General features: G+C 41.1%; 1 protein-coding gene across 4 annotated transcripts in view; it reads left to right on the plus strand.

Moving 5' to 3' along the window:
• Window positions 1-18,807, plus strand: part of tbc1d32 (TBC1 domain family, member 32) — a 67,133-nt gene extending 48,326 nt beyond the window's left edge. For 2 of the 4 annotated variants that reach the window (XM_027284454.1, XM_019257154.2), the window contains exons 29-34: window positions 1,612-1,681; window positions 3,389-3,504; window positions 5,803-5,957; window positions 6,945-7,085; window positions 12,616-12,804; window positions 18,460-18,807. In XM_027284454.1, the coding sequence (XP_027140255.1) occupies window positions 1,612-1,681; window positions 3,389-3,504; window positions 5,803-5,957; window positions 6,945-7,085; window positions 12,616-12,804; window positions 18,460-18,579 (791 nt within the window). In that variant the 3' untranslated portion in view covers window positions 18,580-18,807. Of the gene's footprint in view, window positions 1-1,611; window positions 1,682-3,388; window positions 3,547-3,867; window positions 4,126-5,802; window positions 5,958-6,944; window positions 7,086-12,615; window positions 12,805-18,459 lie in introns of those variants that run through there. The other 2 variants (XM_027284457.1, XM_027284455.1) reach the window with 2 other exon arrangements.
• The last annotated feature ends 200 nt before the right edge of the window (window positions 18,808-19,007 follow it).

The raw sequence follows: 19,007 nt of genomic DNA on the forward strand, positions 1-19,007 counted from the left end.
ACAATCTCAATTTTAACATCTCTTTGTGGATCCGCTCGCACGCCACGGATTCACAAGCTCCTCGTAGACGCAGTGTGCTCATCTGAAAGGATTTTTTTCTTTTAATACGTCTCATAACAATGACTCACTCAGCTTTTCTAAAATTCTGCAGGTTTCTTCATTTTCTAGATTACTTTTTGTTTCAATTCCCCCAAAGCACAGGAGGATTGCGAGGATTGTGGAAATTGAATCAACTCGCGGTGATAAACGGGAGCTCTCCGAGATTACTCTTCATAACTTTAACGGCCGCTTTGATTAGCAATTAAGAAAAGACTGTCACGGCTAGTATTAAAGACAGATCGCATGTGGCGTCTTTCAAACAACAAAACAAAAGTTAAATGGTCGGATTAAAGGTATTACAAACTGTAAAACAGACACCAGTGACACAATGCTGCTGAAGAGACAGGAGGAGAGAGGAATGGGGAGGGAGGGAATAAATACAACAAGAGAGCATTCATCTCCATTAGACAGTAATTGCCATCAGCGAGAGGTTTTTTTAGAGATGTTAATATGCGAGGAGAGAAAATACAGCACTGGTTGTCCTGGCACTGCTTCAGACCCTCATCACAAGCTATTTTCTCTCAATTAATACAAGATTTGATGGCCTGTGATTAATCCACATTGCACAGCGCTGATTTTTCCCGGGTAACAATGTTAAATTATCACTTCGATATGTAGATCACAGCCATTTCCCTTCTGCATATTTCTGCACCATTAGTCTGTAAATTGGATTTCAAGTTTTTTCCCTGCCACTCACGCCGTCTCGATAATACTCTTCATATTAATTGTTGAAATCTTTCTCATCATCTCACTGCAAACTGTCTGAAGCTGGGGATCCATTAGCACCAATGTAATAATATTATTTCTCCCCAAGGCAAAAGAAGCAGCGGAAGCATCTTCCAAAACAAAATATCACTCTTCCCGCGTTTATTGCTTCATTCGTCGTTCTCTTCTTCCACACAATTACAACTGTAACTCCAGAAAACTAATATATTTTTATGATTTTGTACATTTAATAGTGCTAAGTAAGAGCCTGTGAGAGCAGCTGGTGAGACTGGTAACAGCAACAATCTCTGCAAAAAGCTGTGGGATGTGGGCCGAAAGCTGCTCTGCTCCAGTGTTTTCAGCTGCTGTAGTATCTCCACTGTGAGACCAAACTCTGTAGATAAAGATAAAATCCAGAGATGAAGAGCTCAAAATTTTAAAACTCCCCGACACTCCTAAAAATCATGAGTTATGTCTCCATCAAAACTCTGCTGTGAAATCGCCCGTGGCCGACTGTTAGCGAAATTACCCGAGTCACCTCGGTGCCACGCTATCTCGCAAACATCACAATTAAATGCCGCACAACTGCTGCAAAGCCGGCAACTACAAAATTACCTAGACACAACATCACATCTGTAGTGCCTTGAAAGTAGCCGGTCATGATACGTTGTCATGTTTTTCCAATCTCCAGGAGCCGTAAACACAACCCCGTTAGCGGTATCAAGGGAGTACTAACCTCCAGACGTATTCTCTCTCTGGGTTTTGTCTTGCTTGGTAAATAACCACCTCTCCTCTTTGATTTTACAGCAGAGGAGAAGACTGCAAAGAGTGCTGCGTTATCATCAGTGGAGCAGTTGGGAATCAGCACCTGTTTCAGGTATGTACAGTATATAAAGTGTTTTTCTATAGCTCATAAACTTTTTCAATCCGACAGTCGTTTTCTGGCAGCAACCTGCGAAGGAGGGGCTGCTGTGTACAAAGGTTCAACACTCACTTTACTGCTGTATTCACTTGAAAGAAAGAGCCTTAAACTGTTTATGTACCTGACATTTCTGTATCATCATAACGATATAAATATGAATAAATGACATAAACATCCGGGGTCAGATAATAAACTACGACACATAGATATACAGTTTAGCAGGTGTAATGTTCACGATCTCAATTTAGCTAGTTACCATCAAGGAACCATCCATTCATCTATCCATCCATCCATCATCCAACCAACCATCCAACCAAGCAAGGAACCATCCATCCATCCATTCATCTATCCATCCATCCATTATCCAACCAACCATCCATCCATCCAACCAAACAAGTAACCATCCATCCATCCAACCAATCATCCATCCAACCATTCATCCATCCAACCATCTATCCATCCATCCATCCATCCATCCATCCATCCATCCATCCATCCAACCAACCATTCATCCATCCAACCATCCATCCATCTATCTAACCATCTATCCATCCAACCATCCATCCATCCATCCATCCATCCATCCATCCAACCAAGTAACCATCCATCCAACCATCCATCCATCCATCCATCCATCCAACCATCCATCCATCCATCCATCCAATCATTCATCCATCCATCCAACTATCCATCCATCCATCCATCCATCATTTAGCGTCGGCTTAATGTAAATGTAATGCATCAACAAAACATGCCGTCATGTGCAGAGGTATAATACAGCAGTATCAGACTCCCTCACTCGAAGGTATTCAGGGTTCTCCTGCTGTTCTGTTTTCTCTAACAGTGCCACTGTGTTTAATACGTGGTCTGTTCTTTATTTCCCCCGTAAGCAGTCCCTCTGACTCGCTGTACTCCTTTCACACCGCTCGTTTCTACGCTTAATAACACCCCACTGCTACATTACACAGTGTGGATATAACTCTGTGCCTGACACCTTCCCCGAAGGGAGCTCTTCAGATGAAAAGTTCAGAAACCCTGAGTGCCATCTTTTTACATTTTTGGGATCAAATGAGCACAGTATGTGAGCGTTACCCACAGAACGCTGTGTCTTATGGGATTTAAAGTTGTTGGACAGGAATTTATAATTAATCTCTGATTTGCTGAGTTCAATCTGGCCACGTTGGACTTTTGCTGAGTAATTCTGTGTATTTGGATGAGGCCTCTGTCTCTTTGTGATTTAAATTGCGTATATTGCCAAGTAGGTCTTCACATACAAGAGTTTCTCTGGTGGAAGGTTTTTGAATTGATGGACCACAGCCTGCTGCTGGAGATGAGCTCCTCTAAATAGTCACAATCTTTCCTCACCTTCACGGTGGATCAAGGCAGCAGTGTACTAGATGGTGATGGAAGATGGAGGAGTCTTATGGCGTAGTCAAAGCACACCATCATTGACTTTGGCAGGTTGAACTTTGATGGCTTTCTTTTGATGGAGATGATGTTCTGCTCCCAATTTAGGTCTTCTGTCATGATGGTACCCATGAAGTAGGGGATGCTTGGTTCTTCTTGTGACCAACGAACAACAATCTCCACTGTCTTTGGAACCATTAAAGATTGTAGTACATGGGAGGTAAACATTATTTCTGGTTTGTCTTTCACCTCCAGGTACGGCAGCTACCTCAAGCTCCTGAAAGAAGATGCCGCGAACGAGCTGACGCTGCTGATGAAGCATGTTAAGATCTTCTTGTCCACACAGAGAGTCAAAACTTCTTCACAGCTCAGTATCCTTTACTGCACTGCGCATCTGCACTCATGCAGAGTTGGTAAGACTGTAACTATAAATGCATTCACCAATTATTCAAACACAGGCGTTAAAATGTGATTTAGAGACGAGTCCTGTAGCCCATAAGAGTTTTATAAAAATACAAGATTTAGGCTTTATTACACTAAATGTCAGAAATATGCATGTCAGATTCTTGAAGTGTAATATATTTTGTTTGTATGCTGCTGTGCAAAAACAAATATTTAAAGATACAAAGTAAATTAAGATTTTTTACAGATACACAAACAAGAAGTGACACTTCTCTAGATACATATTTACATTTTAGTCTCGTCTCTTTGTCCTCATTCGCTCCGTTCAACAGAGGACACAGAGTGAGGCCCGTGAAGTTATCAACCTGAGAGTGCTGCCAAACACAGAAATACCGAGAGAGACAAAGACGACCCGATAGTGTCCATCTCCGTCTGATCGACACAATACAGATTATCTAACTCCATCTGTGTCTCAGTGAACAGTTCAGCCCATCCTTTGTCCCGAATAACAACTGATAGGCCTCCTCTCTCCTTCAGAAGGTTTCCTTTGTAGGAAGGACACTGCAGAGATAAAAAGTCTTAACAAACACAAAACAGACTGACATTTTTCTTTGCGATACTGAGACCACGTTGACATTTTCTTTCTACGCCAAATGATATTTCTGTTCTGAGTAGTGATGAGATTCAGAAAGTTTCACCAGGTTGAACCTGTAGCGAACAATTTACAATATACTGACATTTAAACATATATTGTTTTAAAGTCATAGACCTGATTTTAGATCATTGAAGACATCTTTAGGTCCTGAAATTTACTCCAAAAATCCAACATGAAGAACTGATTTCAGAGAGAAGAAGTTGTTTAATTAAGTCAGTTTTTAGTTAGTTTGTATCATTCATGTTTTTGGGTCATGGTGGATCAAAATGTTTTTTTTCTTATCCAGGGAGTTCTGCTTTATTTATAATTCTTTATAATTTAGAGATGATGTTTTGGCAGAGAGTACAGATGTATTAGTCTTGTCTGTCAATCACTTTCAGAGAGCGTGTAGTGCTAATTAACTGTTTGTTACCGAGGCCTGATACAGTGGTTAAACCAACCAACCAACTCCGGTTGTACTTTTACAGAGTCTTCAATGTAGCCTGAATAATTTCAGACTTTGTAAAGCAGATATTTTACACGCTGTTTCATCTAATCAAGTAAATGTTTCAAATGAAATCTTTCTGTGTGTGTTCTACTTGAACAAAAGGTTAGTTAAAGGTTCACACTCAGCAGAAAGCAGGACTGGACTAATCACTCCACATTTCCACCGGAGCAAGACTCAGACCTGCGTATCAGTGCGGCTATTTACTTCAATTTAAATGAAACTGAACTTATAGAGTAAAAAAAAGCTCCGGAGCCTGAAAATAAACCACTCGAAATGTACTTGATGAACGAAGGCTTCAAGTTAGAGTCCGATCATGTTAGCCTGTATTCTCGTCACTTGGGAGATCTAAATGAATCATATTGGCTGAATTTCCTAACAGGATTCCTCCTCAAACTCCCAAAATCACATAAAAATAACCAAAAACTTTTTCCTACTTTTACTCCTCACCCTGCAGAAAGACCTCGTCTGTTCAAGTCTTTTTTTTCCGTGTCATAAATCTACATAATTATACCGCTGACAGAGAATGGGATCTTGGCGTTCTTAACTGGTGGAGGCTGTTTTTCTGCTAAGAGATAATGGTCGGGTATATCAGGGTTAATTGACTGTCAAAGCATTACTCGCTCTGTGGTTGACACTCTGGTGGTGTCAGTGTCAGATGACAGTAAAGTGGTATTAGCTCAATGATTTATTTAACACATGAGGACTCGGTTTCTTGTGACACCTAAATGGGATCTATACAAATTCTTTAAAAAAACAAAACTACGATTTTTAATATTTGTGTAACTAATTAATTTAACACCACCTGCTGCTGGCAGAAAATATCCGTCAAGTCAAATTAGTCACATTTATTTGACGCCACGCTGATGCACAGCTCTGTAGATCATTAATTAGTAATACAATGCAGAGGCTGTGACTTAATTCTGATTCAGTATAACATGCAAAGTGGTGCTTTCTCTTAATTAAAGCTGTAGTAAGCTGAACGCTGTATCTGTCCCATTTAATGTCGATGAACCACTTTAAATGTTGCAAAGCTAAATCTAAAAAGGAGCTATGTTTGTGTAGCATTACTGCGAGTTGCTGCTGGTCTCTTGTATCTTCGGCTCTTTAACTCCCTCCGCCCTCCAGTCACTCAGCAGGATGGTTACCCGGGCCACGACTGGCTGGCTTCGACAGTGTTCCTCATCATGGCTGGAGACGTGGACCGCTCCCTGAGTCTGTTGCTCAACCTTTCCTCTCTGCTCACCTCTGCATTCATCTGGCCTGCAAGGATACATGCCTCTGTGAGTGTAACACCAAGCAAACACAACTATAGTATATTATATTTTTTTTAAATGCAGAATTCTGGCGCTTTGGAGGCCTCAACCTCAAGACCTTGTTTCTCATGCATCATCTTACAGAACAATCTTCTGCTTTTGGTTCGTGTTCAGTCGAGATATTCACCTTTTTCTGGACAAAATAACCACATGTAGCTGCTCTGCAGACAGTTTGTGATTGCTTTTAAAAAGGAATAAAGAGGCGGACGCTTTTATAGGTCACCTGGCAGTAGAGTCCGTACTGTGTCATCCCCTCTCTACAATACATCCATCTAGTGCTGTGCTGCTGCTGCTGCTATCTGCAGGTTTCGTCTTCTTGTCGTTTTTAATCCCACCTTTGTCAAACACAGCACGTCAACAATCAGAGCAATGCAGCCTCAAAGAAAAACATGAATGAATGAAGATGATGATGAATCCTAACAACATTTTTCATGTAATGACTTTTTAGTTTGACTCAACAAACAAACAACAAACAGGATGTTCTTTAAACTGAAGGAAGAAGAAGGAGACGAGCAGGAGGAAGATGACTGATGAAGAGCAGAGAAATAAAAGGAATAGTTTAAGTTAGAGGGAGAAGTGAAGTTTGTATCATTAAACCAACCTCCGTCTTCTTGTTGTCTCTCGTCAAAGTCAATTACGGCTCGATTGGACTCCACTGAAGGCGTGTTACGTGCTTTGATGCAGACGCAGCTGGTGAACTTCTCCACACAGCAGTTAACCTCCAGCTACACAACGCGGTGGATTTAGTCAATATTATGGAAAATAGAAAGGGCACAAATAATTAAGAGGCAGCAGCAAATTTAGGAGGGAAATGTCAGCACGCATAGTCCTATCAGAGCAGCAAGTAATCGAGTTTTTATCTCCAAAACATGCAGCTTGTGATGGATGTTTCTGTTTGTTTGAATATCCATCATCATGTCATCATCTACAGATCTTCCTTGTTTGTCGTGACAGGTCCACGTTCCCCTAGAAGTGGCTGTGTCAGGAATCCCTCCTGTTTACTGGTGCACAGCTCACTATGTGGAGATGCTGCTGAAAGCTGAAGTTCCTCTGGTCCACTCGGCCTTCAGGATGTCTGGTTTCACCCCATCCCAGGTACGATTTGTAGAGAGTAGCTCAGGATATACAATCATTTACCAATCAGTGTGTCATTCTTAACCTGACTGTGCCAGTTGATTTGGTACAAAGAACTGGGCAGCCAACCATCTGTCTTCTAATGTAATGTCAAACTTTTGTCGTGATCTCTTACGTGCCGTTCTTTTCAATGAAGAAATACTCTCCAGTTCTGTCAGCCTCTACTCTAACCTCTTTAGCACCTGCCATTGTTGTTTTCTTCTCACACAGATCATCACACACACCTCGTGTTGAATCACGACTGTAGTTCACGCCACAGCTGCCGGTGGTTCTTCATAGAACGCTGACTGATCTGTAACCGCTGTGCTCGGACACCAAGTGTTACTAAATGTTGGATTAAAAATTTGAAATTCCTACATCAATACTACATTATTGTTTTGTACCTTAAAGAAACAGAGGACACTCAGGAGAGAGTCTGATCCAGAAAGTAGTCCAACTTTAGCAAAAGTACATCTGGAACTGCTTTCACACGAGCTATGATATCAAATATCAAACATCCACATTGTTTTTGCACCTGTTCATAAAATCTTAACTCCAGTTCATCTCTGTGTCGCTGAAATAGTTCAGCTTTGCTCTCAGACTGATGAAACTCTGAGTGGTTTCTGTCTATACTGCAGAAAATTAGTTTGAATCAAATATTTAACTCTCACTTTTCTATCTCTGTATTATAATTTCCATTTTCATAGCCTTTTAAATCATTAATCATTGAAGGGACGGTCACGACTACTGAAAATAAAAGGAACTGAATCTGGATTAGATTGGTTTCATTTAAATGATTCTGCGTAGACTTTTCTTCACCAACAACACCAAAGAAAAAATCAGCAGTTTTGTTTTGTTTCGTCACTTCCATATTTCATTATTGGGTTTAAAGTCTCCTTGGTTTGCCCGATGAATCACAGATCTCAGTCGACTTTAAAATACCAAAGCACGGCTTTGACATTGAATCCCTTTTCTTTTAACAGAGCGGTTGAAAAGTCAGATCTTTGCTCCTCAGCTATTGATTCTTTTGACACAGAGTTCTCTTTCACAAACAGCGAGGTTGAAAAAAACTAGATTCACCTTGAATCCCCTTCTGTTTGATCCTGTCTTCTCTCCTTTGGCAGTTGACAGTCGAGGCTCACATAATGTTACGGCAGCGCCGGCGCTTATAAGACTCGCTGCATTTGCATCAAAAGATCTGAACTTGGCGTCTCCGGGGTGGAGCAACACGTTCACATTCAGCTCGTCTCTTTGCTCTTCGAGGCGATGACGGGCACCTGTTCAGTCAGAAATGGAAATATCTATCTAAGTTTTGAAAGCCTGACGAAGCAGCAGCGGCAAATGAAGCATTATACACCTCTGACTTTCATACAGTAGAGGTTGTGTGTGAATGTGTGTGTGGACAAAGGACTCCGTCTACAGAACATTTACGTGTTTGAAACAGGAGTGTGTAGAAACAGAAATGGTCTTTAGGGTGAGCAGAGATCTGATAGGATCCTTTTTCTATTCATCTGGACTTTTTGGGGCGCTGTGAAGTTCCTCAATCGTCCACTTGAGGCTGGCTCCAGAAGTGAGTCAGTCTCCATAAGTCCCCATGTTTCACAGCAGAAATAAACATGTTTACAGCCTGGTACAAAAAACAGTTTTGGTCTCTGTAGCTAATTTCCCCGTTCATGACAACTGTACTGAGGGTGAATTTATATACAACTCACCTGTTCACATTATATTAAGGCTTAAAGTTATGCAGGATTAAGAGTGTGGGCGCTTTGACTGACAGGTGGGTGTGGTTACAGGTGGATTACAGGTCATTCAGCCCGCCTCAGGTCTAACGATGATCCACGTCTTTGATGATTTCTATCATCGTATAAATCCGAATGTTCACCGTCCGTTTAGCCTTTGGTCTCCTCCAACTCCAAAATCTATATCTGATATTTTCATATACATACATATAACAGATCAGTTTATCAATTTAATGTTAAGTGCAGTGATGTGCCATTTCTGTATGCTTGAAATCATAAAACAAAGACATTATATGATCATATCACAATAAGATTTAACTGTGAAGCATAGCATTCAGCTCTCCAGCAGAACATCCAGCGCTTCACACGCAGATATCTCGGCGAAGCCGGCTGATGCGACCCGACGTTCTCACATTAATAACAGCTCTGAAAGCCTGTTCATGGCAGGAGGGGAAATGAAGAATACTGTGCGAACACAGTCACGCTCACCTTTGGCCCGTCGAGTTTTAGCTCATTGGAACACAAACAACAGAGCAAAAGCACATTTTGCCATCCTCAGAGATGGAGGAGAGGTGCTCTTGCAAAGACCTTGAAGGGATTTATAGTCCCTAGTTTATAGTCACAGAAAGTACTCTATATGCACTTGTTTTGCTGCCTGAGGCTTTAAAAACAAAGGGCAGCATGGATCCAGCACTTCCTTGTTTTTATCACAACACACAAATTAGGATGCCGGTATTTTCATTAGAGCACAGCTGAGGAGGGGGCGATAATAATCCAATATGTTTATGGAGTGTAAGTGGAGCTTGTTTGTACGCTTCAGCAGACTTGCGTCATTAGTGAACACAGTGGCTAATTATTGGCGTGACAATTAGTTAAAGCGCAGTGTGTGTGCTGTTTGATAAATGCTCGGGAAAAACTGGATATGAGGGTGTAAAAAACTAGACTCACAGCTGTTGATTGTTGTCAGATCATAATCATAATCAGCAGAGTTCAGCCACAAAGAGAGTCGATGTTACAGACCGTGACACATTCATCAAATGCTGCTTCCATGTGAGGATACATACAAGTAGAGTTTCCACCATGCTCTGATCGCCTCAGGTTTTCCTGTAGGGCCACCATGGGGGTTTGGGGTTTTATTACTATTAAAAGGATTACCATCAAATTTGGTGCATGAATTCATGCCCCCCTCAAGATGAGTTGTAATATCTTTGGCGATCTCTGGACAATCATCCGTTTCAATGGTTTTTTTATTTGTCTATTACTTTGGTTTTATGATCCAATACTTTTCCTGGCAGTGCCAGACGAATTTGCAGATGTGGATTAGTCTGGAACCGGTGCTACCGACGGGCACAGATAACATAGAACTAGTTCGACTTGGTGAACTAAAAGTTATATATTGCCAGGAAGTAAGATTAATAAAAAGAAAAGAGAACGCTTTGAAAATCTTTTTATCTACCGAAACAAAATCAAAACAGAAAACCCGGCTGCCACGGCGGTCAGGCTGGTCAAACTCAAATGAGGTAGTCCCATAAAATTGGCTCCGATTCAATGAATCAAACCTGCTCCGTGTTATATAATCGGTTGTGACTAACAAGCCCTGATCCATGTCGGGTGGAAATCTGCCTGAATGACACATCTACCAGAGCAAATAAAACTTGAGCCTGCAGATTCGTCTGGTTCAGAGGCTGTTAAAGACATTTCAACTTGCTAAGATAGTGAACGGATTAAACGTTCTACCTGTTTAACATCGACATGTAAAGGCTGTCATGGTTCAGGCTCACGGGGCTGCGAGCATGGCTGTAGACTCTTTCCTTTGACTGCAGTTTGGTGTCCAGTACTTCAAACCTATATTTAATAAAAAATGCTCTTATTCAACAACTAGGACTTGATTGATTGGCAGTGCTGCTGGCCCTGTCTGCTCCGTTTTCTATTTCAGCTGTGATATAACTCCGTTAGGACGGTCAGACAGGCTCAAACAGTGCAATTTCATCAGATCAAAACGATGGCGAAACAGCTTAATGCTTTCATCGACGCTTATATAACACCTCTAAGGGCAAAATGCACCCCGACTCATATATTTCATCTTGCAAAAACAACCTTTTAAAATGTCTTGAATTGAACTAAACTTTGAAGTTTGAGAGAGAGAGACGACTGCATGATTCGATAATACACGCCTGTTTACACAGACTGCAGGTTTATGGACAAATCATCTATAATTCAGTGCAGAGGACCTAAACAGCTCTAAATGTGAGCTAGTAGGTAAATATCCCTTTTTTTCTGTTTAGACGCCTGCATTAATATCACTGATCTCAGCTCAGTCATCAGCTGCAGAAACAAACATTAGCATGCATCTCATTTTCTCTTTGTCTCCTAATCCCACCTCAATATTCAAGACTGCTGTGAGTTCTCATTTTTCCATCTCAAGGTAAAAAATGTTTCCAGAAAGATTCATTTGGAAAAGCTGATAAAGCAGAGTCAGCAAATGAAGTAAATATAAACTGCAGACACATAAAGAACAGAGCAGGGCGTAGAGTTCAGCTAATTCAACTGTTCCTTAAGTAGGAAGGTTGGTCTTAATTAGTTTTATTTGAGAATTATAATATCTAAATAAATTCATGTCAGATTAATCTCTATTTCTGTCACAGCTGTTCTGTTGATTCGACTTTAGCAGCCGGACTAGTACGGGCCGCCAAAACTTGACGATGCTGATTTCTAACAGCAGGACTTTGCCGTCGAATCTAAAAAATTGGCAAAGACGTGGATCCTCTGCAGACCTGAGTCGGGCTGAATAAAGACCTGGTTGCTCAAACAGGTGGCCATAACTTTAAGCCTTAATATAATTTGAACAGGTGAGTTCTATAAAAAATGAGAGTGGAGTTTGCCACTTGGCTGAAATGAGAGAGAACCACAGTGGAGAAGGTTTAAAATAAAAATACAAAACTGTTGCATGTTGGCGTGCAGTAAAATCTTTCTGCATCAAGTCTTGTGTCTAATCGTTTGTCTGAAACTTATAGACTTGCTTTCATCTCATTGCAACGAGATTACAGAATATAATTTATTTTTCTTTTTTTAAATTTCCACTGGAGAAGCTGTATCTAATTTGAAGCACCACAGCTGGACATTTATGTGGAACAATGACCATCATTGTCTTTGTTTTGGCTCACAGTAACTCTGATGGCTACTTGTAAGACACAGAAGATTCTGCTGAGTTCACTGTAGCCTGCCGGCGAAACTCTTCACCTGACTGATGTTTTCAGGTCATCCCCTGGTCAAAACGTTCGTGATGTCCTCAGGCTCCGGAACTGTTACCTCAGCAGCGTTTAGTGTTTTAAACGACCTCTAAACACATATTGATGTCTGTGCTGCTCTGCTGTGCTAAGTATTATTTCGTTTCGTGAAGTTCAAGTAAACAACACTAAACTTTTCTCTGGTTTTACGCTCTAAGTGTCTCATCGTAACGTGTACGGTAAAATAAAATGTGAAAACTGTGTGAGTGAGGAGCGAGTTCATAAACACAGTTATTTTTAAGTATATCAAAAAGAGCTATGAATGATGATGAGAGGAGAGACATGTCTGATTTATCACAGGGAGAAATGATTCATTCTTTGTCAGAAGCAGATCATTCATATTGCAGTATAATTGGGGTCTTCGTTTTTTCCACCTGCACTAAATGTGAACTAATGAGGAGTTTGTAATATTCAGCTGACAGGTTTATTCTCAGTAACGAGGAGATTCAACAGCTACACGATCGTAAAAATCTTTCCCTCCCTCAGATGTGCCTCCACTGGTTGACTCAGTGTTTCTGGAACTATCTGGACTGGACAGAAATCTGCCACTACGTCTCCACGTGTGTGCTGATGGGCCCCGACTACCAGGTCTACACGTGCGTGGCCGTATTCAAACATCTGCAGCCAGACATCCTGCAGCGAACGCAGACCCAGGAGCTGCAGGTTTTCCTCAAGGTGAGATGAAGTATAGTGTTACAGTATATTTTATTCATAGAGTAGCCTGTCAACGTCCATTTAACAGTGAGTTAAAGGTGGCCTTGTGTGGTATGAGTAGTCTGGATGTAACTGTGGCCAGAGAGAGGCACTCGCATACTGATGTGGATTCTAGTATTTCGTCATTGTTGCTCAAAAATAGCCTTCAGGTTTCTTGTTATTGTGAAGGTAGTTGTTAGTTAGGTAGTTTTTGTGTCTTTAGAAAGCTTGGTAAACTGCACACTCGTGTTAATGCTTTGCAAACTAGAGAAGATAATCTCCGAAGAAGCTGCGATGCCGGATGTTGAAATGCTGACACTGAACCACACTGCTGGCTTTAAAAGTTGAGCAACATCAACAATGTATGAAAGACTTGGAATATCTGGAGGTTTGTTGAAAAGCTGACGCTTTTAATTTGTGTGAAGAAAGTTAAAGAAATATGAAGATTTAGAAAAGTAGGAATGTGTCTAATTAATAAAATCATCTTGTTGAGGAACATTTTAAAGTTTGAAAGGTGTGAATGAGTTGATAACTGTTCATGATTTTAAATTATGAACATTTTAATGAAGTTTCTGTGTTGGTGGTGGAATAATAACGAACGTTCACACCTTTGGAAGGAGCTCTTCTCTTTCGCAGTTTAATAATAATACAGCTGAAATTATATTAAAGGTGTTGACGTGAGGAGAGACTTTGGGTTAGAGAGGTTTTTCTGCAGCCCTCGACTGAATTGTAAATCTCCATCATCGATGATTTACATCTGTAATAACAAATAACAAATCGAATCTTCTGGAATTCGTTTGCAAATCGTCCCGCTGGAAACACACCATGAAAAGAAACTTAATCTGAAGGATAACCAAAGATTTGACAGAAGGTCTGAAGTCACGGCAAGTCTTCTTACTAATATCCAAAGCAACATTAAACACCGGCATTGTGACGGAGAGCTCGTCGTTGTAACTCATTAAGCATTTCAATCCATCTTGTCTCCTGGCTGATAGCTCTGGCGTTAACGGGGTTTTTTTGTGAATCAAAGATCAGTTATGAAGCCTTTATCTGGGGAAGCTCTTCTAATGAGCTGGAGCATCAGATACTGTTGCAAGAGGCGGTGTGTGTGTGTGTGTGTGTGTGTGTGTGTATGTGTGTGTGTCTGTGTCCTGAGCTGAACCGTCCGAAGTTTTAGACATGCAGGTTTGCGTCCGACAGCCTTATCTTTGCTCTTTTGCTCTGTCTCTCTCTGCGGGAACAAAGTGAGGGAAGTATTTTAGATTCAGTATTAGAGGATTTTTTTATTCACACACTCTCTTCTTCACCTCTCTATACTTGCCCTGTCTCACTAGGGGGTATATCTATATTTCATCTAAATTAAAATTTGAAAAGGCAAATGACTTGTTCCAATCGTCTGGCTGAGCTGAGCTCACAGAGAGAGACAGCAGGGGCGGTCTCAGGCTGTTTGAGGGGCACGGGCAAAAAAACATGAAAAGGGCACCAGAGCACAGAAAGTCGAGATGCGTCAAACCCTGGTTCATTATGTGAGTATAACTACTGCACCTCTGTAATAAAACACAAGGGGAGTTATTAACTATATGTTTCATAAAGACATGCGATGATGTCAGTAAGAATCAGCTGGATATTGAGGAGTTTAGTCAGGATTAGCCACTTTATCACATTTCATCCACTGTAAGGGCACCCTAGAGGGCACTACTATACATTTATTTACTGTAAGGGCACCCTAGAGGGCACTACTATACATTTATTTACTGTAAGGGCACCCTAGAAGGCACTACTATACATTTATTTACTGTAAGGGCACGCTAGAGGGCACTACTATACATTTATTTACTGTAAGGGCACCCTAGAGGGCACTACTATACATTTATTTACTGTAAGGGCACCCTAGAAGGCACTACTATACATTTATTTACTGTAAGGGCACCCTAGAAGGCACTACTATACATTTATTTACTGTAAGGGCACCCTAGAAGGCACTAGAGGGCAATTTGTTATGTTTTGTCCACTTTAAGGGCACCATAGAGCACTTTATCACCTTTACAGCTTGCCTATCAACACATGCAGTAAACTGTCAGTACTGTTGCTTATTTATTTATATTTTTTAATTAAATAATTTCAAACACTACAGACACAAGATGCTGCTACAAGCGCCAAAAATGTGAATGGCATGGTTGATTTTCAGGTGGAATCAGATGATGTTGTCATCACGGCTCGTAGCTGCTTCATTTGAAAACTTCTGTACTCTGTAAAAATCAAAAAGAAATGAATGAACTGAGTCCTCACTATCATATTTTCTTTTAACTAACCAATAAAAGTCTTAACGCTTAAAAGATATATTTCTAATCATCTCTTCTTGGACTCACACTGAATATTAATTCACCTCATTTGTCATGTGAGGACAGGCTTAAGAAAACGTAGAAATCTTCGGTAATTAATGCATTAATTAGCTTACCCAATGATCTCCTAAGTGCTAATGGTTAATATATCTTGAAGATTACGTGGGACATTAAGCCGCTCACGTCACCTGCATGAAAATATTCCACTGAGCAGCTCTCTTATATTTTCTGTTAAACCTACAGAATCCACATTAGTCAGACGTTAATTCCCACAAACTCGTGTCTTTAATTCTCCCAGAGAAAATAACGAACAGAAGATAATTTCCCAATCGATTTCCACCGCTTATCTCGACTCTCGCTCACAGGTTTAACTGCGTCAGCAGCCGTTTTTTTCCCCCGGTGAGCGGAGCACCTTCAGTTTTGATGATTCTTCAGGAATAATCTCAAATCTAAGTCCGGTTTGACTTTTTATACTCACTTTAATGCTCTTATGTTTTGATGAAAGACTACATCCACATCCACCGTCTTCAGAAGATCTAGAGTCATGTACTGTGGCTGTTTCTGCATCCGATGAAACTTCACTTTATTAACACATCGAATGTGACCTCTAATTCATAAAAGCATGTAACTGAAATGAGATTTTTCTCTTATAAAGTGTGTTTTATGTCGTAATTTATCACCGCCTGGAATAATTACAGCAGCAGAGTTCTCCATCAGCCTGAAAGCTCATTTCTTCCTGACATTGCCTCTGAACGATCGCCCCTCTGTAGTCACTATTTGCTCCCTTTACATAATAATTATCTCTTTTTTTTTTCTTTTCCTTTTGCTCTTCACTCCTTTGTGTTTTTTTTTCTACAGGCACGATATTACTTCATAAAACTGCACACTCCCTCGTTGGTGTAAGGCAGTAATGGTCGGGACTCCCACACGGGGAGATGTGGGATGATTTGCAGGGCAGTAGATAAGAAGAAAACTAAATTGAGGTTTCCCTAATCTTTGCTTTTTTACCTCTTCAGGACTTCAAACAGTTCACGAAGACTTGCAACTTACAAACATCTGCCCTTTGACAAAGGGTGACCCACAAGTAGACATTTCTTGGTATTACAAGGCTGGAAACCACTGATCTACAGAAAGAGAAGGGATTGTACCTACCTCTGTAAATCAGTTGTTCCTAAACTTTCTTTTGGCTTGTGCCTCCTTAAAAAGCATCAAAGGTTATCTGTCATGTCAAGTTTAATACGTTTAAGTTGTGAGCAGCTCAGCTAAAGTGCTTTAAAGTCCCCTTACGCCCAACAGAACTAAGAGTTTACAGCCTCGCTAGCTGTTCGTTCAGGCTGTATTTTGTCACTGCAAAGCGAACAACAGTGGGATTAACTCTCTGGGCGATTCGTCCAATAGTTGCCGAGATATTTTGTGAGCAAACAGAAGTGTTGACCTGCTGTTGACGCTAGAGGAGAAGTCAGGGGATCACGGAAGTAGGTTTCATCTTCAGGGGATTATAAACGTCTTTACAAGATCTAATGGAAATCCGTCCAATAGTTGTTGAGATATTTCAGCCTGGACCGAAGTGGTGGACTGACCGGCTCACCATCTACCCGAAGATTAAAGAATAAACATTATTTTGTTCCATCCTCCACCCTGTTGTTAATCTGACGACCTCTTAGATTGGTTTCTGTGGCCTCTCCAGGGGTCCATCCAGGTTGGACAACACTGGCTATCACCGCGTCATGTCCTTGTCAGTGTTATTTACCTGCAGAAAATAAAACCGTAATTAGATTCTCCAAAAAAAAAAAAACACACATTCTGCAATGTGATGAAAGACAATGAGGAGCCGAGTTGCAGAAGTCATTAAACTCTGGTCTGGATAATGACAAAGGGTGAAATGTTTGCTGTGCTGTTGTTATTCCGAACGCTGTAGTCTTCTGGGTGCTGCTTCTTCTGCTAATTGACAATGCCGCTCGCAACACACTGCACACCAGTCACAGTTATTTGCTCTGCTGCAGTGTTTGCATTGCCCGCGAGGATTGGTGTTATCGTGGCAGATGCATGCCGCGGCTCATTCTGCAATTAAGGCAGGCGAAATTAAATTGCTGACTGAACAAATGAGGCAAATAAAATGTTCTTTTGTCTGCTCTGATTCTTGTCTCTCAGACAGACGGTTTATTAAAGCACATCTTGTTACGTGATGGAGGTGCTCGTACTTATTAAGATATTGTTTTGCTTCTTCGACATGTAAAACCTCATTAAAGATGTTGTTTCCTGGCACGGTGCTGCAGTCGATTTAATTAGATTTCCTTTGACTTTGAAACCGATTGAACGTAGAGTATTCTGATGAAAAGGTTATATTGAATTATTCACTCCTCACCTGCTAACAAACTGAATGATAATAAAGTGAGCCACCGTCTGCCTCCATATCAAACTATTATATGTCTGCCTAGCTCCAGATTCATCCTCAAAAAGGACCCAAGATAAAGACTGAGGGGACAGAAACAGAAAAATCAGACTTCAAATGAAACAAACCAGAAGTTTGAATCATTCTTTGGTTGAACAGTTCAGAGTTTATGTCCATACGAAGGCCAAAAGCCTTCATTTAAAGGGATCCTCCAGTGAGAATAAAGGTCAGAGTTAAAGGCTGATAAATCCTGATTTTTAACCTCTAGTTCCTAATCACTTCAAATCTGGGAACAGTCATCAACAAACTCAACTTTCAGACTACGTTTACAAAAAGGCAGCAGCTGTATCTTGCCTCTGGAAATCCAGGAGCTTGAAATGCCAGCAAACACACCCTGACCGCGGTCTACAGGTGAGAGGGTTCTCACCTCTAACACCGCCTCCTCCTGGTGCGGGAACATCTCAGTTAGACACAAGAACAAGCTGACCCAGGTGGAAATAAACAATTACAACTCCAGAACCTGTGAAGCCAAAGACACGAGGTCCGACTAGGCTGAAAAAATGGGTTCAAGAAATCATCTCTGCTGTGGCCAAGCACCTCGAGCCCATGAGCACTGCTGCAGCTGCTGTACTTTACTATTTTACAAATGCCAGAATGCCAAAGGCAGATTTATGCAACAGTAGCGTGTAATAGACAGTAACGTTTCTTATCTAGTATGGGTCAAGCTCACATTTCTTATAACACCCTCCTTCCCCATTTAAACTTAATGCCTCCAGCTTGTAACAGACGGTTATTTTCGTTCTCCTTGATGGGTAAACTGACCTTTATGTGTTAAAAATAGGTGGATTGTCCCTTTTAATTTGCTACAGTGTTGATAAGTAAGCATTCTCTGTTTACGTGCAGGAGGAGCCAATCCGAGGCTTCGAGGTCAGCAACTACCTGGAGTTCATGGAGGGGCTGGAGCGCAGCTACAGGAACATTGTCCTCACCGACATGAAAACCATCAGTAACCCCGTCGAGTAACATCCAAACGCCTTCACTTTCCTTCACCACGTCCAACATTCCTCCCACTGCGGGCCGCGACTCACCGAACATGTGTGTTTACATCGTGTTTCCCTTCACTGAGCTCGTACCCGGCAGATGGGGACGGATCATGGACGAGAGCGTCGCCATCTGAATGCCATCAGAGGGAAGATGATTCAGTTTGTGACGACACTTTTCGTACGTACAGTCTGTTTGCATTGAACTGTCTTCACAGAACAAAGAAGAAGCCTGTGAGACATGAAGAGTCTGGAGAGAATTGAATTGTTGTAGATTAATTTATTGTTAATACAAAGTTGTGAAAAGACCAAAACCAATAACACACTGATCTGCACTCTACCAAGTTACTCTCTCTCTATCCAAAGCCTGATGACTTATTTCTCTGTGCATTGTCCAAAAACTATTAACAC

Source organism: Larimichthys crocea, chromosome XI, assembly GCF_000972845.2.
Source record: "Larimichthys crocea isolate SSNF chromosome XI, L_crocea_2.0, whole genome shotgun sequence".
Taxonomy (NCBI): Eukaryota; Metazoa; Chordata; class Actinopteri; family Sciaenidae; genus Larimichthys; species Larimichthys crocea.